The sequence below is a fragment of the Homarus americanus genome, unplaced genomic scaffold (assembly GCF_018991925.1).
Source record: "Homarus americanus isolate GMGI-L3 unplaced genomic scaffold, GMGI_Hamer_2.0 scaffold36188, whole genome shotgun sequence".
Taxonomy (NCBI): domain Eukaryota; kingdom Metazoa; phylum Arthropoda; class Malacostraca; order Decapoda; family Nephropidae; genus Homarus; species Homarus americanus.
The window spans coordinates 1,111,875-1,135,268 of NW_024718183.1; the positions used below are offsets into that span (position 1 = coordinate 1,111,875).

Below are 23,394 nucleotides of genomic sequence, written 5' to 3' on the forward strand. Positions count from 1 at the left end.
TAGGTCACGGCCAGGTGTGGTCTTACATAGCGGGGGGTAGGCGTGGCTTGATGGTAGGCCCTCGCTTTGTTCGGCGTCGCTGGTTACCTGACCTTGACCACGAGGGATGCGCTGGTAGATTCGCGGGGGTCGGCCAGTCAGCGACACACGGCATTTAGGGAGGAATCGATTACAATACCCCCTCCCCTCTGGGCGGTGCAGGAGACTCGTTGTCGGCAGGGTTGTATCCCACATGTGAGACATAACGGGCAGGGGTGGGGATGAGCCATATACGGAGACGACTCTGTCTAGAGACACGAGGTCTGTGGAAGAAGTAGAGGAGTAGAGGCTTGTGGATAAGAGAAGTTGTACAGGCGAGGAATGTGGTGCTTCTCTCGCGAGCGGGTAGCAGTCCTCAGTGGCGCGAGGGTGGGGTGTCTGGGTCTCACAGGAGCAGGGGCCATGTCGGGAGGAGGGTCCATGACACAGGAGGGTGCAAGACAGGCGCAGTGGGTACCTGAGGAAGAAAGAGGGTGCCCAGAAATGTTGTGGGCGAGGTGGTGCTGCAAGGTATTGAAGCAGACTGTGGAGGAGGTGTGGGATGAATGTGTCGGTGGGAAGGCTGGGGGCAGTAGCCTTGAATGCAGAAACCGTCTGTCGTAGTGTTTCTAGTAGGTCGTGACGGGCAGCAGGAGTGAAGTGGTGAAGGTCAGAAGTAAGGCGTGTGATGTGCTGCTTGGATAGTGGCGGAGGTTATGGCGCCTACCCGTCTCCATTGATGTCGCTTCCCGTGTGGTGCAGGGGGCCTCACAGCATCTAGCATTAGCACCAAAACGTTGATGGGTACCAACAGGGGTAGATACACTGTGCTGGGGCTGGGGCGGCGTCTGAGGCAGGACGGGTGTTGGGGTTGGTGGTGATCGGGTGCGTGAGTTAGGACCAGGTCCTACAGCAGGCATGGAGGAGCAGAACTGTTCAATGGTGTCCATCCTGTGGTTCAAAGTTTGTAACAGGTCCCTGATGTCTTGTGAGGTACTGTCGGCTGAGGGTGTTGACCACAAGTTCGGAGGGGGGGGAGTGAAGAGCGTTGGGTTGTAGCCAGTAAGCAGCGCTCTGTTGAATATTCTGTCTGCCGCGGTTGCGTAGAGTTCAGGTGTCATCGAGTAATCTACTGCGGACAGATGATCATGTACTGTGGGAGCTTGTGCGTGAAGTTGTGGCGTAGGATAGGGTTTAAGTCTGTCTGCGTCGGAGTTCATTTACACATCTCCCAGAGATGTCCAGAGTTGAATTTCCAAGGAGATAGAAGATAGGTCTGCAGGAGACTGGGTGGGTCCGGGTTGGCAATGTTTTTAAGGCGTCCCTGGTGGGTGGCGAGTTTGTTGTCTCTGGAGTATTGGAAATAGTCCGTGATATGCGTGGCGACTTCGTAAGGCGAAGAGAGCGAGGGCCGTACTTTGCTCGCGCGTCAGTAGCTTCAGAGACGATGAGGATTGTTTTGCACATGATCTAACCAGTTCTCGACGTTGTGAAGGAAAGCCCAGAGAGATCCGTCCGTCCATTCTTAGTGTGTCAGCACGGTCGGAGATGGTGTCGTAGGGGGTGCACGTGGTGCGGTGGCAAGTGGTTGGATTTCAGTCTGGGCAGCAGGCAGGGATGATCTTCCTCAGCTCCAGGAGTACAGTAAGCAAGAAAGAGTGTGAAAATTCATTGGCCCAGGGATCACCAATTGTAGGCTTGAGATAAGCCTCCATCCTGTGAGGGAATTTGGGGTCACTTCATTTCAGGGGTGGGTGATGCTTGGTCTACACTCAGGATGTGATGGAGAAAGGAAACTCACAATGTGCTCTATATAACATGCTATTATATATTGATGTACAATGCAGCTTGGTGGCTGGAAAGGAGGAGGCAGTGGTCAGGCATGTGAGTAGGGAGCTGGATGGTGGTGAGGGTGCTCAGAGAGGTTGCTTGCTGCGGCCAGGAAGTGAAGAAGGGCATATCACGATACGATACGAAGTCATTAGTTAAGAGAAAGAAGGATTATTAGGAATTGAAGAAAAAGTTGGAGAACCAGGCACACAGTAGAGTAGAAAGAATCAAATCTTCAACCAGACTGCCCATCTTTCTTAATATTGGTGTTTTGTCTTGTTCTCACCCTGGGCCTAGATCCTTTTAGTATTATTAGCTATTTATTTATATAATGCCAAGTTTTATTATTATTATTTTTGTTATTGTTGTGAGCCCGCCCAGGTCCTGTGTAACTGGGAGGTACTTTTTATTTTTTATTTTTTTTTTTTGTATAAGGTTGGGGTTGTGTTAGTCTGCACACTGTACGGGAGAGTACCAGGCTCCTAGTGGCTTTGCTTGGTCACTCTACTCCTTCCCTCTAATGTTTTATGAAATGTTCACTGAGAGGGTAATCACATTATTATTATATATATATATATATATATATATATATATATATATATATATATATATATATATATATATATATATATAAATATATATATATATATATATATTTTTTTTTTTTTTTTTTTTTTTGAAGTCTTCGTTCAGGTCCTGTGGGGTAGCTGGGAGGGTAGCTTCATTTTTTTTTTCTTACTAAGATGTTGGTTCAATGTTAAATGTTAAATGTTAAATATTAGTTATGTTAGTCTAAAGGTACACTGTATGGAGAGGCCTGCCAGGTTCTTGTGGAGCTGGTAGGTCACTCTCATCTTTTATTCTCTCTATTAATGTTTTATATGTATATTGGGGCAGGAGATGGTTCAATTACTTTCTTCCTGGCTGTTTTAAACCAACTGTGTTCTTGGAATTCTTCGTTGTCTATATTATTTATCCAGTTTTGATATGTTTCTGTGTTAAGTTCAGTCACTTTTTTCCAAATATTTACAGCTTTGTTGTGTATATCTACATTGATTGCTAAGAGGTTTGCTCTCTTGTGGTAGCTGTTCATTATTGATGTGGTCTGTATATTTTATGTTATATATAAATCTGAGGGCTATATTTTGTACTGTTTGTAACCTTTTAATGCACGTTTTACTAAGGGTGTTCAATGGGATGGGTGGGTAGTCCATAATTGATTTGACAAGGGCAATATAAATCTTTCTTTTGTTATTAATGCTAAGGTTCTTAAAGCGTTTTATTTTTGATAATCTTATTCTTGCCTGTCGTTCTTTATCTTTTAAGTATGTTATATATCCTCTTTTTGTTAGTTTTAATCCAAGCATCCTGCCTTCAGTGTCGTATGGGTATAGATCCTGGTCGACTATTACTGGACTTGTTTTAATCTTGGCTATTGGTATTATCTTGAATTTTTTCTTATTTGTCCTGATTTTCCATTTTTTCTCAAAATCATTTATGTTTTTTATCGCTCTTACCGTGTAAAGTGCCATAAATTGGGTTGATTTTCCTGGGTATGATACTATTTGAGTAATATCATCAGCAAACATTACATATTCGCTAAAGGGGGTAGGTTGAGGTGTGTCTGAGGTATAAATTGTATATAGTGTTGGAGAAAGGCATCCTCCTTGAGGTACTCCACTCTCAAGATTAAACATAGTTCCCATAAAGTTTCCAATTTGAATTTGTGCTCTCCTATCATCTAAATAGTTACACAATATTCTTAGCAAGTGTTCGTTAAGTCCCAGTTTTAATATTTTATATTTTAAGCCTAAATGCCAAACTTTATCAAAAGCCTTAGAAACGTCCCTTAAAATTATATTGATCTGGTTACCCTTGCTTTTTTCTATTGCAATTATTTCCGTTATTATAGCTAATGCAGTTAGGGTATTTCTATTGGGCATAAATCCATGTTGTCTATTGTTAGTTTTCCCATGTTGTGTTAAAAAGGCTACAAGTCTTGAATTTAAATTTTTTTCCAATAGTTTCCCGGTAATTTCTAATAAAGATATTGGCCTGTAGTTTAATATTTCCTTATTGTCCTTACCCTCCTTGGGAATAAATATCATTTTAGCATATTTTAGTTTGTCTGGAAAGTAACCGGTTATTAAGCATGCGTTATAAATGTTTAATAGTGTTTTTAAGATGTTTTCAGGTAGATTCATGATCATATTTCGTGTAATACCTGTGAGCCCGGGGGCTTTTTCCTTAAACTTCCTCAGACAGTGCATCATTTCTCCCATGGTTATTATTTGATTATTAGGTAATAAGTTATAGTCTATATATTGCCTTGGGGTGATTCTATGTATATGTCTTCCCATTTCGTCTTCTATCCTTTCTTCGTGTTCACTATCAAAATCTTCATTTTTCTCATCTGATATTTTAAAAACTTTTACCCATTCCCTTTTGAATGCTGACTCTTGTTCATTTTCCTCGTGCAGTTTTGTTCCATTTTGGTCTTTAATGTATGGTGTTTTTTGCTTGTTGTGCCCCATCATCTTGTTTATGGAAGTCCAAAATGTTTTTGTGTCTTTAGTCATGTCAGCCGCCATTATAATATCATTCCATTTTTTATTGTTTGCTTCCTTACATGCGTCTCTTAATTTTATCTGTAGTGCTGTCTGTGTCGTATATAGCCATCTGTTACTGCCGTGTCTTTCCATATACCTGTTTATTTCATTGTAATAGGTTTGGATTAATTTAACTTCTTCTGGTAGTCTGTTGTTGGGTAATGTTCTAAAGTGTGAAGTAGGAGTGTGTTTGGTTATAGATGTTTTTATTGCTGAGTGCAGTCTGTCCATTTCTGAGTCTATGTCTTCTGTTGTTTTCCCTTGTAGGTTAATCGAGTGGTGATTACCTAAGTCGTCTTTGAAGCTGTCCCAGTCTGTTTTACTCATTTTCAGTCCCTCGTGACGATCTTCAGGAGTGAAGTGCTTCCCCATCTGGAGTACTGTCACCCCATCTGGTCCCCGAGATATGCTAGGGACTGTCAGTTGGTTGAAAATGTTCAAAGGAGGGCCACCAAACTGGTGCCTGCACTTCGGCATCTCAGCTACCCTGAGAGATTGGAGCTCCTGAACTTGCCTAGCTTATACTACAGACGGGCAAGGGGGGACCTAGTTGAGGTTTATAAGCATCTCAGGGGGCACTACTCAGTTGAGTGTCCTTACTTGGAGCTGGCGGACGCTCGCCCCACAAGGGGTCACAGCTCAAGATTGAAGAAGCCGCAAGTCCGGAAAACCGTGAGGGCAAACTTTTTCGGAGTGAGGGTTGTAAACTCTTGGAACAATCTACCAGAGAGTGTTGTGACGGCACCGAGTGTGAGCTCTTTCAAGAGAAGACTTGACCAACACTGGAGCGGGTTCAGGTACATTCAGGAGCCGGTGCATGCCCAGTATTTGCCAACAGTGCGTGACAGAGACGTGACCGATCGCCCGGGCGGCTAGCGAGCCGACCTTTTGGTGAAGAATATAAAGGAAAAGAGACGTGACCGATCGCCCAAGCGGCTAACAAGCCGATCAGTGGCGAAGAGGATAAAAGTAAAAAAAAAAAGTAAAAGGTATCTGTATGGGGCTTGTTGACAGTGTTAGTATAATTGGCAGATGGTCACTGCATGTAAGAGGTCCCTGTATTATATGGTAATTGAAAAAGGCTTTGTTGTTGGTAAAAATTTTGTCTGGTGTCGATTGTGTATTGTGATTTCTCCAGGTTGGAAAGTTAAGACCTAGATGATTGATTTTTCCTAGATTTATTAATTGATTAAGGGCGTTTCCCACGACGTTATTATTTGTATTGTCAAAAATCCTATGTCTGGCGTTAAAGTCTCCTAAGATGTACATCGGATGACTGTTGTTAGCTAATTTTAATAGGTCTTCTATAGGTAAGTAGGGTCGTCTCGGTGGCAGATAAGTAGAAGCAATAATTACGTCTCCTTGAGTTGTATTTATTTTTATTGCTAGAAATTCATCCTGGAAGTCATCGATTAGTTTAAATTTTAAGTTTCTTTTAACCGCTATCGCTACTCCGTCATTTTTCTCGCCCGATTTATTTCTTTGGTTTACATAATAGTTAATGAGTTTTATGTTGGTGTTGTCTGTCTCACCGTGACTGTTTATTAGTATAATGTCAGGGTCAATTTCTTGATATATATTACTTAGGTTAATTTTCTCGGTCTTCCAGTTTCTTACGTTGTGTTGTATTATTCTTAAAGTTCTTACTGTTTGTCTATTGTCCATTATTTCTTATACTTGGATTGTGACTGTTGGAGTGGAGACCTATCGTCCTGTTTTCCGCTTCTGACTCTTCTAAACTCTGACGGGTCTACTATTTTAAAGTCATTGGTCGTAATCTTTAGTTTGTCCGTAGTGATTAGTGACCAGACGTAATCTTCACTTAGGGATTTTTCTTGATATGTCCACTTGTATATCCCTCCTTCACAGTTTTTTACTATTGTCCCTCCTGTTGGGGAGGGAGATCACCACGAGGTCAGGTGTTAAATAGCGGGGGTAGGCGTGGCTTAGCAGTTGACCCCCGCTCCGTGGTGTATGGCGGCGCTGGTTGACCTAGACCACGAGGCATACACTGGGGAATTGGTGGGGTCGGCTAGGCAGCCACAAACAGCGTTTGTAGGGGAGAATTCCACTACAATACTTCCCGTTTCTATGCTTTACTTCTCTCTACTCTCCTTTCCCAGTGCAAAGTCATTTGCCACTTTACTTCATTTTCATCATCATCATCATCATCATCGTGGCGATCACTCTACTCCACTTTCCAGAACCAACAAGACCTGTCAACAAGCTCCTCAAGACCTCAGCCAACAAGACCTCTCAGCAAGCTCCTCACCACACAGTTACTCCCTAGCACCGCACTGTACTTAACAACATATATATTTACGGAGAACGCCATTGTGAGTTTCACTTCTTACCTCCATCATGAGTGCGAGATCTCCTACATGTACGTATGTATGTGAGCCTATTGTAGTGGACGCGTATCCGCATTGCAATGCGACAGTATCCTAGCAACCAAACGAGCGGCCCAGGGGGGGGCGTCACCATCTGCTACCGTATCCTAGCAACACGGGGTGGGGTGGGGGGGTCGAGAAACCGGCGAGTTCCCACGGGTTTACTTCCGGCTGCTGTGTATATAAGCTCTGTCTCTCCATTAAGATTCATTCTACTCTACGTTCCTGAACACGCAACACCTCCTCCAAGCAAGCTCCTCCCTGTCCAGCTCTCATTCAACCTGGAGGACAGCAACAGGCAACATCTCCTCTAACGAAGCTCCTGCACACCTACCTCCTTCAGCACGCTACTCACCGAACGTGTCTACTGAGCAGCTCCTCACCACACGGCATCTCCAGCACCAGACTGTCTTTCATATAACTTATATTATATAAGAAAACCACCACCTTAGAGTTTCCATCCATCCATCCTGAGTGCTAGACAACATAATATCACGTAACCCTACACTATCAAAGAGAAAATAGACAAACATAGAGAAATTTGACAACTGGCCACATACAGCACGCTACAAGGTGTATAAATGAAAGTCAGGGCTGAACAAAGGGAACATTACAAAGGTACTCAAACTATCCAACGAGGAGCGAACTCCAGATATCTAGACGGTCCGTCCCTCGTGACGATCTTCAGGAGTGAAGTGCTTCCCCATCTGGAGTACTGTCACCCCATCTGGTCCCCGAGATATGCTAGGGACTGTCAGTTGGTTGAAAATGTTCAAAGGAGGGCCACCAAACTGGTGCCTGCACTTCGGCACCTCAGCTACCCTGAGAGATTGGAGCGCCTGAACTTGCTAGCTTATACTACAGACGGGCAAGGGGGGACCTAGTTGAGGTTTATAAGCATCTCAGGGGGCACTACTCAGTTGAGTGTCCTTACTTGGAGCTGGCGGACGCTCGCCCCACAAGGGGTCATAGCTCAAGATTGAAGAAGCCGCAAGTCCAGAAAACCGTGAGGGCAAACTTTTTCGGAGTGAGGGTTGTAAACTCTTGGAATAATCTACCAGAGAGTGTTGTGACGGCACCGAGTGTGAGCTCTTTCAAGAGAAGACTTGACCAACACTGGAGCGGGTTCAGGTACATTCAGGAGCTGGTGCATGCCCAGTATTTGCCAACAGTGCGTGACAGAGACGTGACCGATCGCCCGGGCGGCTAGCGAGCCGACCTTTTGGTGAAGAATATAAAGGAAAAGAGACGTGACCGATCGCCCAAGCGGCTAACAAGGCGATCAGTGGCGAAGAGGATAAAAGTAAAAAAAGTAAAAGTAACAATGATTTAAATTAGACAAATTTAGATTTAGGCGCAAAAGAGGTAAACATTGGTTTGGAAATAGAGTAGTGGACGAGTGGAACAAGTTACCAAATACCATCATTAACTCGAATACGCTAGATAGCTTCAAACATAGGTTGGACGGATATATGAGCAATAGGAGTTGGGTACAAATGGGACTGCCCAGTATGGGCCAATAGGCCCGCTGCAGTTTCCTCCATTCTTGCGTTCTTGTGTAATACCATTGTCAAGGAATATCTGTCTTTGGGGACTTCAGTTACGGCGACATAATTTGGAATAAATAAAATTGCACCAAATGGCCTACTTTAATAACCCCGCAGCTCTTATTTGCAGAAACTCTAAGAGACAACTTCCTATATAAGCATATAATTTTAAGATCCAATACACTAGATGTGAACCGACGCCCAATTTACTCAATCTCATAATAACTAACAAGGATCTAAGGATGATGTGGTGACAAAATTGGAACACTTAGCCTCTGTTGGCACTACCCATTACATGCTATTTCCCTCCAGGCTTAACTTTTATTAAGTACATAACGAGAGCAGGCCAAGGATCAAATAATGTTTACAACCCACGAAAAGTTTTAAGCTCGTAGTAACGTAGTGTTCAGCTTAGCCATTGTTTACATCGTGTGGACGCACGTGTGGTGCATCTTACTTGGGGTAAAGTATTATTTTTATTCTTTTGTGTGGTAAATAACGTAAATTTTAATGGAAACTTCTTGGCACCAGCAATATAGAAATCTGGTGTTCTTATCGTCTCGGTCATGAAGGCGAATTATAGGATTTTAAGCTTTGGAATCAGTAGTTCAGTCAATTCCAAGACACTTTTCTTCTATAGAGTTTCCATCGGAAATATGATAAACGTTTACTTAAGTGCTGTGAGCGATTTCACCAGCAATTTTTTTCCCTGCATGAATTTTGCTGCTTTTTTGGGTAATGTTGCAGTAAACAGCAACCACAGATTTCCGGAAATTCACTACACTCAGTCGATAGAACTATTTTTTCTAAGATCATCTTTTGTTACACTTCCGCCCCAAATTAATCATAAGGAAGTTATTGAATTAAAAAAGAAAAAAATCGGAGCACCTATTGCCCCAATGCTGTGTCTCAAATTGTGTGTGTTCGTACTTAAGTCGCGCTAATACTGTAATGGCTATTTATATTCGCGTGGAGGCTGACCGCACGACTCTGGGTTATTACATAGCGTCTGGGGGTCCTGGGGGGTTAGGTAAGGTCTAGCTTGGATATATTGTATAAGTTAGCAAGCACAGAGTACCAGGAACACACAATCGATAGAACTATTATTTTTACAATTTTTTCGTAAATAGCAACAATTTCTGCTGTGTAATGTGTTCTTCTGATGTATTCTTGTTGCGATTCGGACAATTTTGGAATTCGTTTTTACCACAAATGATTCCTTGTGGCTCTCCCCCACCCAGAACCCCGAATTTCCACGCTTTCCCCCATTATTGTTAGAGGGAGGGGGGGGAGGGCTAAATCCAAACAAAGTGATTTCCGATAAAAATGAATGGGTATTATTGCGTTGACACACCGTTCATTCCTACCACTAATCTATTATCATATTCGAATAAGACTTCTAATTATAAGATAATTTTCATCTATTACATTACCGGCGGAATTGTATAATAACGGAGATAGCTTTTCCCCAAAAAATTCAATTTTCTTCCATTAACCTCCCGCCATTATCGTCTGCCTCTCACCCAACACTGCGTGTCTCTCGCGTCTCCTTCATAAATCATTACGCGCATGCGTACTCGTACACTTCACGGCCAGTCAAAAACGATTTTGCTTTTGGAACCAATTAAAATGATTTTGGGTTTAATTCAGAGTATATTTGGCCCAATCAAAATCGAGTTTTATTTTGGGTCTCATATTTTGAAATTCAAGTTCAGTTCCGACCATGGAAGTTTGCGATGGATGTCACAAAGTATATGGAGCTGATTGCGAGTTTTTGGAAAAAAAACATAGAAACTATAGCATTTTTTCGATCGCATGGTGTTCTTCCAACCTCAGTAAAGTGTACTAAGAGCAAGACTGAATGTAAATATCGCAAAGACCATCATATGTGGCGTTGTGTAAGAATCCCAGAATCCAACGACGAACAAGAACCAGGCCAATAAGGTAAGAAATAGGTGATTCCATCATATGGTGAGAGTCAGTTAAGTTAGGTTAGGTTAGGTTTTTCCAGTGTTTTTTGTGTATTTTTTAGTCGCTTAGCCACTTTTTTTTCGGAAAACGTCAAAAAAAAAAATTGCAAAACAAAAGGCTAATTTCCGCCAAAAAAAGGTCATTTTCGGTCTAAACACACACAAATACAAAAGAAAAATATATTTTTTACTTGCTAAAAATGAACGGTGTGACAATGCAAATTTACCAATGAATGTCAGATTTGAACCAATCACAAAAAATCATCAGAAAAACAATTATTTTTATTAGATTCTTTGGTTGCTGTACTCTGCAATTTTACTGTTTTTTTTTATTGGAGATAGTTTTTTCTGGGGAAAAAAAATAATAATGTTTTCCAATCATGGTCAAACATTAGTTTTTTTCAGCTTTTCCAAAGAAATCAACATCCTCCAGTAAATAAAACAGCAAAATTTATGCATGAAAAAATGTTTTTACTGTTTTATGTACACAGAAGAAGCACTAACCTACCCGCTCCCTGAGTGGATATGTAATGTAGTCAGTATTTAACTTATCCTTATTTAACCTACTCTAACGTAACCTGACCCAATTCCCTAGCGAAGCCCCCCCCCCCCAGTTCAGTTATATAATGTCAGTATTTAACTTAATCTTTTTTAACCTAATCTAACGTAACCTAACCCCCCAGCCGTTGATTCTGTGATGAACATACATCACATGACACGTATGCCACTGCGATCATGCCCACTGCTCAATAGTCGCCGAGTGAGGGGATTGGAAGTACAGTCGGCCCTTAACATACGCGGGTTTAGCATACACGGATTTGCAAATACGCGGATTGCCCCGCCGGAGGAATATTCTGTAGATTGAAGTTATTGAAGTACATTCAAATCGCGTACCATTCAACCCGCGCGCGGCACCGAACACAGGACACCGCCCGCTCCCACAACCTCACACACACACGCATAGCTCTCCCTCACTCAGTCAGTCTCGCTGTAACCACGCTTGTGTTGACATCAGCATTGTAGTTGCAAAAATATTACATTTCCATGAATGTATTATATCAAGCACAGTATGAATAGAATATCACTAGTATAACAGTATTTTAACCGAAAACTATTAAAAAAACGAGTAACATATCTTGAACATCGGAAGGTTAGGTAAAGTCTTTTGTTTTCATGTAGTTTATCCTAATTTACATTGAAATACAATACGTTTCAGCAAAACTACTATTTATTTCTGAGAATATGGAAATGTAATATTTTTGCTGAAATGACGTACTTATTACCGTGGAAAGTGACGAAAGCAATGACTTTCGCTTTCTTTCGTTCAAAAGATGTTACCGTAATCGCTTTTCGAATGGTTTTCAGTTAAAAAACTTTTGTATTGCAATAATATTCTATCCTAATTCACTTGTGATGCAACAATTTTTTTTACTGAAAATCATTCGAAAAGCGATTACAGTAACATCTTTTGAACGAAAAAAGCAAGTCATTGTTTTTGTCACGATTTTATCCCACTTTCCACTGGAATACGTACGTCATTTCAGCAAAAATATTACATTTCCGTGAATGCATTATATCAAGCACAGTATGAATAGAATATCATTGTAATATAACAGTATTTTAACCGAAAACTATTATAAAAACGAGTAACATCTCTTGAACATCGGAAGGTTAGGTAAAGTCTTTTGTTTTCGTCATGTATTTTATCCTATTTTACATTGAAATACATCACGTTTCAGCAAAACTACTATTTATTTCTGAGAATATATTCATTCGGGCGCAGTTTAGGTAAAATGTACATGTGATGTAACATTTTTTTAACTGAAAATGATTCGAAAAACACGTACCCTCTAGCCCTGTTCAAGGAGAAGACTGGGAGGAGCTGTTTGGTGTTGAAGACGATGATTTTGATGGATTTTAATGAAAATATTCAGAAATATGGTATCGTAGTATTTATTCAAGTGAATTAGGATAGAATATTATTGTAATACAACAGTAGTAACGATGTGGAGGAGGCGGAGGGATAGAGGGGGGAGGAGGTGACTGGCGGGAGCAGGGACGAGTGGAGATGCCAGCCAGTACATTACGGGTGTATTAATTGTTTTTATTGCTATTTTTGCATTTTAATATTAAATACTGTACATTACGTTTCAACAAAACTACCATTTATTTCTGAGAACATGGAAATGTAATATTTTTGCTGAAATGATGTACATATTACAGTGGAAAGTGGGATAAAATTGTGACGAAAGCAATGACTTTCTCTTTCTTTCGTTCAAAAGATATTACCGTAATCGCTTTTCGAATGGTTTTCAGTTGTGGGATTATAAGGCTAATGATAGGATAGAATATTATTGTAATACAGTACGAGTACAACAGTTTTTTAACTGAAAACCATTCGAAAAGCGATTACGGTAAAATCTTTTGAACAACGAAAGAAAGCGAAAGTCATTGTTTTCGTCATGATTTTATCCCACTTTCCACTGTAATGTGTACGTCATTCCAGCAAAAATATTACATTTCCATATTTATTTCCGAGAATATATTCATTCAGTCACAGTTAAGGTAAAATATACTTGTGATGTAATATTTTAATGAAAATACGGTATCGTAGTTTTCTTTTGTTTCAAATTTAATTAACAAAGATTGATGTTTCAAATGTAATGAACAAAAATTTATGTACAGTATCTATAAATACACTTTAATAAATGAATACTTTATGTTTTACATCGTCCTGTGCTACCATACCATGGATTTGGCTACTTTGGGCTTGCTACGATGACGTAAGAGATCTGCCCTGGCAACTGTACCGACACTCACAGCTGGTGGGGCGTTGGTGCATCGTTTCCATTGTTTACTGGTAGTTACTGGTAAATATTTTTCAACCTAGCGAAACTATTACCCGTTTAGAGGTCGACCCCCAATTTTTTGCCAAATAATTTGGTCTTAAAAACTCGAACTACACACAGGTATATACGGTAAATAAGGACATGGGGGGCCAGGGTTTTTTTTTGGGGGGGAGGAAGCAAAAATACGAGGATTTTTAACATCCACGGGTATCTCTGTTACGTAACCCCCGCGTATATTAAGGGCCGACTGTATGTTATGCGCGGTTCCTTTGAATGTGCATTCAGTATAGTATAAATTATAAATAAGAAACACTTCCCCCAAAAGAGAACACTGAAACTAGCAATTAACAAAAACAATTATGGTGGAAAAGCAGTGTGTTCTTGTTAGAATCGTTAGCAGCATTAATCTACACGTTATCCGGAAATTTATATTTTTCAAGTATTTTAATCGATAAAATTACCAACAATATTACTTGTTTAAAGTGGGCAGGGCTTTGAAGTACAGTAGAAGTCCAAAAATCTGGACTGCTTGGAGATTGGGTCGGTCCGGATTTTCTGATTTTCCGGATTCTCAGGCAGTACTTTTAAAATTAAAATTTAAGGAGGAATAAAGAAGAGATGAACAGGTACATTTTGATAGTTTATTCATTATCAAATAAAGCATGCTTCATTCATCAAAATGAGCAGTTTTAAAGAAAAATAAAGTCAACACTAGACAAAAATGTAAACAAACTGTCTAATACCTTGACGAGTCTTGAAATTCCTAAGCCATCCATCACTAAATGCACACTCTGATTCAATGTTCATTTGCTCCTTAAAAGACTTTGCTTTGGCAATAAGCATCGGCCCAGAAATTGCCATACCTTCTGATCGTTTTAACAAAAACCATTCTTGCAACACTTTATCAAGATTTTCTAATTTGGGCCAATATAAACTTTTTCTTTCAGCAATTTTAATGTAAGGCTCAGAAGAAGCTGTGAATTTTAGAATTTTATTCTTTGCCTTTTTATATCATAAATTGTAGACTTTCCAATGTTGTATGTTTCCATTAGAACAGCATTGCTCACATTACATTCTAGTTTCTTAATTATTTCAAGTTTGTCACTCAATTCCAATGTGTTCTTCTTTTTCTTCACACAACGAAGTTTATCTACTTTAGGGGCCATTATTATGGGCTTGTACTCTGTACATGGAAAGAGTAGGACTCAAAATTACATACGTTGTCACAGTTTGATTGCTTGTTTTAAAGTGGCGATCGTGTGGTCGTTTGTTGTCGCTGTGCAGCTGTGGCATTCACGCATGCACACATACACACAAAAGATTTATTGTGCCTCAAATTTTACATTTCAGTTCAAGCTAATTACAAAACTAACAAAATTAGCTACCTATAATTTACAATTAATTTTATTATTAGAATTATGTAAATTAATTTTTTAAAGCAACTCCATTCATTCACATAACCCACAAAAGCCCGCTAAATTTAAAAAGTTTGAGTTTTCGAAAAGTCCGGATTCTCGGGTGGTCCGGATTCCTGGCATCCGGATTTTTGGACTTTTACTGTAAAAGGATAATGTGGGGTAAAAAAAAAGGCAGTGGATCTTTTGCCGTGACCAGTAAGTTCCTCCTAGCACTATTTTACCGTGAGTGCGCTCTGATTACATAAGAACATAAGGTTATTATTTGGTTTAGCACATATTCAAATTGCATAGAAGCACTTACTTTTAGGCAATTTCTACCTCATATACGGTATACATTCCGCAACCCTTGAAGCCTCTTGATAAAGTGTTTCTTTCAGAAAAATCGCACAAGTGAGGAACCCCTAAAAAATTAGATCGATAAATCTTCACCTGCCATTTCTTTTCCCACTGCGAGTTGCTGTCTGCAGCCGTGAGGCGTGTCACACCGCCCCCACAGGGGTTAGGTGAGGTTAGGTTAAGGTAGGTTAATTTAGTGAAAGTTAGGGGTCTAGATGTTTGGTTTCAGATGCATTTGGATGTATTTTGTTCAGGTCTCTCCTTCGTTTTTCATGGAAAATAGCCGTTTTTGATCAAGGATGCTATGCATCTTTAAAAAAAATGGCACATTTCCCATGGAAATGAAGGTCAGATCTGAACAAAACACATCAAAATACATCAGAAATCAAACATCTTGTGAAAAAGTTCGTGGGTGTGCTAAAACAAATAATTACCGAACAAAAGAATGGAGGAAACTGCAGCGGGCTTATTGGCCTGTACTGGACAGTTCTGTTTACAGTGAGTTCTGCTATAACGCGTGTTTTGATAACGCGAATTTGCTCTAACGCGATTTATGAATTCGGAACAATATTTGTATAACGCGATCGCTTGTTTGCTATAACGCGATTTTTGCTTACTATTTCTCCAATTTTGTGGTATTAACTGTGAATATGGTAAAGAAGAATATCTCCAAAAAGCATTCTGATGATAGAATTCCTGGTGATTATCGTAAAAGAAAGGATATAACACTTGAAGAGAAGCTCAATGTTATCAACCTCAAAATCACCCTTCTCCCCCATCAAGTTACATTCATATTTTTTCAAGGTAAAGTGTTAAATTTACTGTATGATTTCATTATTAGATATGAATGTAACATTTATTTAGACTGTGCTATCCTTTGTGTTAGGCTAACTACTAAATTTTTTCGATTTCGAGTAATCTGCACCTAACCCTATTTTCTCCATAAGCCCTGTTATTTCTATTACGCGATTTTCTATAACACGATATTTTACAAGAACACAATTATCGCGTTATAGCAGAACTACCTGTACTTCCAACCCCTATCGCTCATAATATATAATATATCCATCCAACCTGTACTTGAAGCTATCCAGCGTATTCGAGTTAATGATGATGTTTGATAACTTGTTTCACTCATCCACTACTCTATTTCCAAATTATTGTTTACCTATCTCTCGCCTAAATCAAAATTTGTCGAGTTTAAATCATTGTTACGAGTTCTCTCCTGGTTGGATAGGTTGAGTACTTTTATTATATCACCTTTGTTTAGTCCTGACTTACATTTATACACCTCGATCATATTGCCTCTCACTCTACGTCTCGAGGGAGTGCAAATTTAGAATCTTTAACCTGTCTCTGTACTCAAGGTTCCTAATGCCCGGGATTAGTCCTGTGATTCTCCTCAGAATTCTTTCTCGGGATTCTATATCGATTCTTTAGTATGATGACCAGAACTGAACTGCGTAATGCAAGTGAGGTCTCACCAGCGCACGATATAGTAGGATAACCTCGCTAGTCTTGTAACTAACACTCCTTTGTATGAACCCAAGTACAGTGGTCCCTCGTTTAATGAACGGTTCAATTAAAAAAATTTCGGTTAACGAATTACCTCCCATAAGGATCTTCAATTCGGTTAACGAACAAAACTTCGATTAACGAAATCATTACGACAAACACATTTTGTTGTGAGCATCAGCTGATCGGCTAGTCTGCCAATTCAGTAATCTGTTCTATGTTTACATTTGTTTCCAGTGGAGTAAATATCAAGAAAATTGTGCTCTTTGATATTTGTGCATTTTTTTTATTAAAATTATTGGTCATTCTAAAATTTTGACATCCAAGCTCTGTCTACATAAAGTTTTTCAACTTAATTCATTTATTGAAACTCATTTACATGCATACACTGTCCAAAGGGCAAAGCTGTACTGTACATGTAATCAAAATAATGTACAAAATGATTACTAAAATTTTTGTCCAGTGCAAACTATCGCATGTTTACATTCAAATTAATCACTATCTTGTAAGAATTCCAGCAATGTTAATTATATTCTCCCCGGTCACTTCTGTGACATTTAAAAAAAAAAATCAATCTAAATGACATAAATAAACAAATAAATACTTCACTAGACCTTCGGCGCCAACTGTCTAACATGTCACCGTCACCCCTCCCTCCACCCCCCTCTCCTAGTAAGGGTTTGGTGGTAATACAGTAGGCTTTAAGTTTTTATCATATATAAAATATCACAGACTAAAGTTAGGAGAATATAATTTGCATTGCTGGAATTCTTGCAAGACGGTGAATAATTTGAATATAAACGTCATATATTTTGAACAAGAGATAAAAATTAATCACCTGTATCACATTAAAGTGGTGATTTAAGAGTAAGATTGTGTGTGTATATATATATATATATATATATATATATATATATATATATATATATATATATATATATATATATATATATATATATATATATATATATATATATATATATATATATATATATATATATATATATATATATATATATATATATATATATATATATATATATATATATATATATATATATATATATATATATATATATATATATATATATATATATATATATATATATATATATATATATATATATATATATACACACACACACCTAGACCCGACTTACGGCGGGTTGGGACCAATCCAGGTCATAAGTCCGACATAGATAAAAAAAAAACAATTTTTTTTTTTAATAAAAATCTACAATGAAATACAGTACAGTAAAAGTAATGGATACAGTGTGACTGAGCACTTAACCTTTAATGTAGTCAGCTGAATACATGGGGCCATAATTTCTAATTATACATGGAGACTACATTAACTGGAAACGTTTCGGTATAAAATCGTGTCTTTAATTTTTTTTTTTTTTTTATCTATATCTGAGGCGGTCGTAAGTCCGACAGTCGTAAGTCACGTGAGTAATGAAAGTCGAGGTCTGGGTGTATATATATATATATATATATATATATATATATATATATATATATATATATATATATATATATATATATATATATATATATATATATATATATATATATATATATATACACACACAGACAGACCGACTTACGACTGCTCGACTTATGACGTCGGGACTTAAGACCGCCTCAGATTTTTATTAAATTTTTTTTTTCAAATGACACGCATTTTCTATACCGAAACGTTTCCAGTTAATGTAGTCTCCATGTATAATTAGAAAATTATGGGGGCCCCATGTGCATTCAGCTGACTACATTAAAGGTGTAATGACAATAAATCTCACATGAAGAATATTTATATATATAGGTAGAATATTTAGTAGAGGAGTAAAAGAGAGGAAGATTTTGGTAGCGTGGCCGTGATAGTTATTTACACTTATCGTATCTTATACGTCAATACACATCTATTACGTACCAGGCGACTTCTCAAACACCGTTACAACTCTTTATTAATTACGAACATGACATGGACACATTAATACCTTCTATTGAAGTTCTAGGACATTATATTTACCGTTACTGGGACATCATATTACGTTACTAGACACTCTGATTCGGACACGAACATGAAATGAATACACTTCCCGTAAGTAACTCATCCCATGGAAAGCTCTGACAAACACTCACGTGACTAGGGAGGCCTAGCAGGTAGTCCTGGGTTTTCTCTATGGAGACTGCTTAGCTGGGCGCCGAGGAATCTCGGTCCTCTCTCTGACTCCTCTCGGCGGGCCTGGTGGTGTGGTAGCTGGCCCTTCCTCCTTACAAGACACTCTCTCTCTGTCTGTCTCTGGCTCTCTCTGACTCTCTGAGGGAGGACTAGGGCGTCCTATATATTGGGGAGCCGTCAGGTTAGCTGGCTAATTAGGGCGTGAAGGTCTCACAGACCTGGCCAATGTGAGGTCAGGTCTGGACTTTTCAGATGTAGGTTATTGTGTATTTTGGGAGAGAGTCGGCGGTGCCTTCTTACATGTTTGTTGTGGTGCGTGTCATGGGAGGAGCCTGGCTGATTTATAACCCTTGGTCAACCGTGAGAGTTACCCTACACTTGACCTCCCTAATGTCGGGTCAAGTTTGGCTTGTCTCTGAGATGCAAGCTGCGGTCTGACAACCCATCACTACACCTCCCTAGAGACCAAAGCTTTCATGCTCAGAGAACTGATGACACATTTAGTAGACAGTAACATCATGTGCAGTATCTAATATAGTCCCTGAGGCGATGCAACCTTACATTTACAAATTATACTAGAGATGTATGTTTTTCTACTGGCATAGTTTGATCTGACAAAGCTTACTATAAAGGTAAGTGCTCAGTCACATAACCATTCCTTATTATTTATTACTTTCACTGTACTGTATCCATTCCTCATTATTCATTACTTTTACTGTACTGTATTTCATTGTAGATTATTTATTTAAAAAAAAAAAATTATTTATGTCGGACTTAGACCTGGATTTGGGTCCCTAACTCGCATTAAATGAATGGTCTATTTATTATGTATGTATATATATATATATATATATATATATATATATATATATATATATATATATATATATATATATATATATATATATATATATATATATATATATATATATATATATATATATATATATATATATATATATATATATATATATATATATATATATATATATATATATATATATATATATATATATATATATATATATATATATATATATATATATATATATATATATATATATATATATATATATATATATATATATATATATATATATATATATATATATTTCATGTAGATCACCAATGAAAACGTGGATAAGATAAATCTTGATAAAATCACAGGAAAAGGGAAACAACGGAGCACCTTAGCTTCGTCTTTATTCAAGACATCTTCAGAGGCAACTGGATTACATGGACAGAGAGGCTTAAATATACAGGGTGACCTTAAAAACATGAGGTCAGGTCATAATGATGTCATCCACTAATCCCACACAACACACACGTGAAGGAGCTAAAGAGAAGGGAGGTGACGTGGCTAGTCGGTCAGGTAAAAAATAAGGACCCGCTAAATAACTATCATACATCTAGATCAAAGGTTTTCAAAGCATTTTTAACCTTGGGCCACTGACAAATAAATTTATGTAACATATTATCAGTTTTGAACTGACCATCACTAAGGTTTATTGGATTTTAATTCTTTAATCAAACTAGCTTCAACCAGAATCTTTCTGTGACACAAGATGATTTAAATACTTCTAAGCTTTTTCCCAAGCAATGGAATGATTATTATTCCTAACATGAACGAACAAGGCACTGCTTTCAGATGTTGTTCTGATATTGTACTTATGTTGTTTGATTCTGAGCTGCGGTGTTTTTCTGTCTGTCCTACATAATTATATTTGCTACATGGAATACAATAAACACTTCCATTTACATTCAAACTTGGGCTATTTCTTATTAACATATTGGTAATGGTTGAGTCATACTTGAAAACAACATTAATATTTAGTAGCTTGAGGGACCGAACTAACAGGACAAATTCATTACGATAGGGCAGAGTCAAAATATTCTTAAGTGTAGGAATTTGCCTTATATGTATGGATTGATCAAAACACAAGCAATCCATTACGTCCTCGTGAGTTCTGTGGGTTCTGTTACTTACAAATTATCCAAGTGGCTGGTAAAGATGCTATCCTTCTTTTAATTGCTAACTTTTCGAAATAATCATTTTCCATCATCAGAGCCTAAAAGTTTGAAAAGTTTAAAAATACAGGTGATATACAATAAAAACATAATATTATACAAAAATTTACCTTGATAAACTTAAAAATTTAAAAAGAGCAATCCAATTCAAAACCTGACAAAAATGATAGAGACCTACATACAAAGCTAAAATCAGTAAATAAAAGTATGAAATAAAATATACGGGGCGTGTACCTTGATGCGGGTTGATGGGACTTTGGTTCTGTAGATCACTGCCAAGGAGTTGATGGGCCTGGTTACTTAACCTGCTGGAGAGGTTGTGGAATGGTTCTGTAGATCTTTAGAGATGATGGGACTGGTTCTGTTAAATTTCACTGCAGAGGTTGGTGGGACTGGTTCTGCTGGAGGTTGATGGGACTGGTTCTGTGGGCCTGCAGAGGTTGGCAGGGGCTGGTTCTTTTGGATGCTGCAGAGATTGATGAGACTGGTTCTGTAGATGCTGCAGAGGTTGATGGAACTGGTTCTGCTAGATGCTGCATGAGTTGATGGGAATGGTTTTGTAGTTGCTCCAGAGGTTGATGGGACTGGGTTTATATAAATGCTAAAAATTTGATGGGACTGGTCTACATAGATGCTGCAGAGTTGATGGGACTGGTTCACATAGATTATGCAGAGGTTGACAAGGAATAGTTCTGTAGATGTTTAAGTTGATGGGACTGGTTCTGTAGATGCTGCAGACGGTTGATGGGAGTGGTTCTGTAGATGTTGCAGAGGTTGAAAGGACTGGTTCTGTAGATGCTGCAGAGTTTGATGGGAGTGGTTCTGTAGATTCTGCAGAGGTTGACGGGAATGGTTCTGTAGATACTGCAGAGGTTGATGGAACTTGTTCTGCACATGCTGCAGAGGTTGATGGGACTGGTTCTGTAGGTGCTGCAGACGTTGATGCGACTGGTTCTATGGATGCTACAGAAATTGATGGGACTGGTTCTGTAGATGCTGCAGAGGTTGATGGGACTGGGTCTGTAGATGCTGAAGAGGTTGATGGGACTGGTCCTGTAGATGCTGCAGAGGTTGGTGGGATTGGTTCAGTAGGTGCTGCAGAGGTTGATGGTACTGGTTCTATGGATGCTGCAGAGGTTGATGGGACTGGTTCTGTAGGTGCTGCAGACGTTCATGCGACTGGTTCTATGGTTGCTACAGAAGTTGATGGGAGTGGTTCTGTAGATGCTGAAGAGGTTGATGGGACTGGTCCTGTAGATGCTGCAGAGGTTGGTAGGACTGGTTCTGTAGATGCTGCAGAGTTTGATGGGAGTGGTTCTGTAGATTCTGCAGAGGTTGACGGGAATGGTTCTGTAGATGCTGCAGAGGTTTATGGAACTTGTTCTGTAGATGCTGCAGAGGTTGATGGAACTGGTTCTGTCGATGCTGCAGAGGTTGATGGGACTGGTTCTGTAGATGCTGCAGAGGTTGATGGGCCTGGTTCTGTATATGCTGCAGAGGTTGACGGGAATGGTTCTGTAGATGTTTAAGTTGATGGGACTGGTTTTGTAGATGCTGCAGAGGTTGTTGGGACTGGTTCTGTAGATGTTGCAGAGGTTGATGGTACTGGTTCTGTAGATGCTGCAGAGATTGACGGGAATGGTTCTGCAGATGCTGCAGAGATTGATGGGACTGGTTCTGTAGATGCTACAGAGGTTGATGGAACTGGTTCTACAGATGCTGCAGAGGTTGATGGGAATGGTTTGTAGTTGCTCCAGAGCTTGATGGGACTGGTTCTGTAGATGCTGCAAGGTTGATGGGACTGGTTCTGTTGATGCTGCAGAGATTGATGGGACTGGTTCTGTTGATGCTGCAGAGATTGATGGGACTGGTTCTGTATTTGCTGCAGAGGTTGATGGGACTAGTTCTGTAGAGTCTGCTGAGGTTGATGGAACTGGTTCTGTAGGTGCTTCAGAGGTTGATAGGACTGGTTCTGTTGATGCTGCAGAGGTTGATGGGACTGGTTCTGTAGGTGCTTCAGAGGTTGATAGGACTGGTTCTGTTGATGCTGCTGAGGTTGATGGGACTGGTTCTGTAGGTGCTTCAGAGGTTGATAGGACTGGTTCTGTTGATGCTGCAGAGGTTGATGGGACTGGTTCTGTAGGTGCTTCAGAGGTTGATGGGACTGGTTCTGTTGATGCTGCTGAGGTTGATGGGACTGGTTCTGTAGGTGCTTCAGAGGTTGATAGGACTGGTTCTGTTGATGCTGCAGAGGTTGATGGGACTGGTTCTGTTGATGCTGCAGAGGTTGATATGACTGGTTCTTTTGATGCTGCAGAGGTTGATGGGACTGGTTCTGTAGATGCTGCTGAGGTTGATGGAACTGGTTCTGTTGATGCTGCAGCGGTTGATGAGACTTGTTCTGTTGATGCTGCTGAGGTTGATGGGACTGGTTCTGTAGGTGCTTCAGAGGTTGATGGGACTGGTTCTGTTGATGCTGCAGAGGTTGATGGGACTGGTTCTGTAGATGCTGCTGAGGTTGATGGGACTGGTTCTGTTGATGCTGCAGAGGTTGATGGGACTGGTTTTGTAGATGCTGCAGAGGTTGATGGGACTGGTTCTGTAGATGCTGCTGAGGTTGATGGGACTGGTTCTGTAGATGCTGCAGAGGTTGATGGGACTGGTTCTGTTGATAATGCAGAGGTTGATGGGACTGGTTCTGT

At 39.4% G+C, this 23,394-nt stretch overlaps 2 protein-coding genes across 3 annotated transcripts in view; one reads left to right on the plus strand and one right to left on the minus strand.

Moving 5' to 3' along the window:
• LOC121859236 (probable ATP-dependent RNA helicase DDX27) overlaps window positions 1-23,394 on the minus strand; it is a 93,063-nt gene that overhangs the window by 64,436 nt on the left and 5,233 nt on the right. The window lies entirely within an intron of this gene.
• LOC121859301 (predicted GPI-anchored protein 23) lies at window positions 21,421-22,375 on the plus strand. Its single transcript, XM_042356096.1, has 3 exons — window positions 21,421-21,619; window positions 21,719-21,927; window positions 22,310-22,375. The coding sequence occupies exons 1-3, from the start codon at window positions 21,421-21,423 to the stop codon at window positions 22,373-22,375; spliced, it is 474 nt and encodes a 157-aa protein (XP_042212030.1).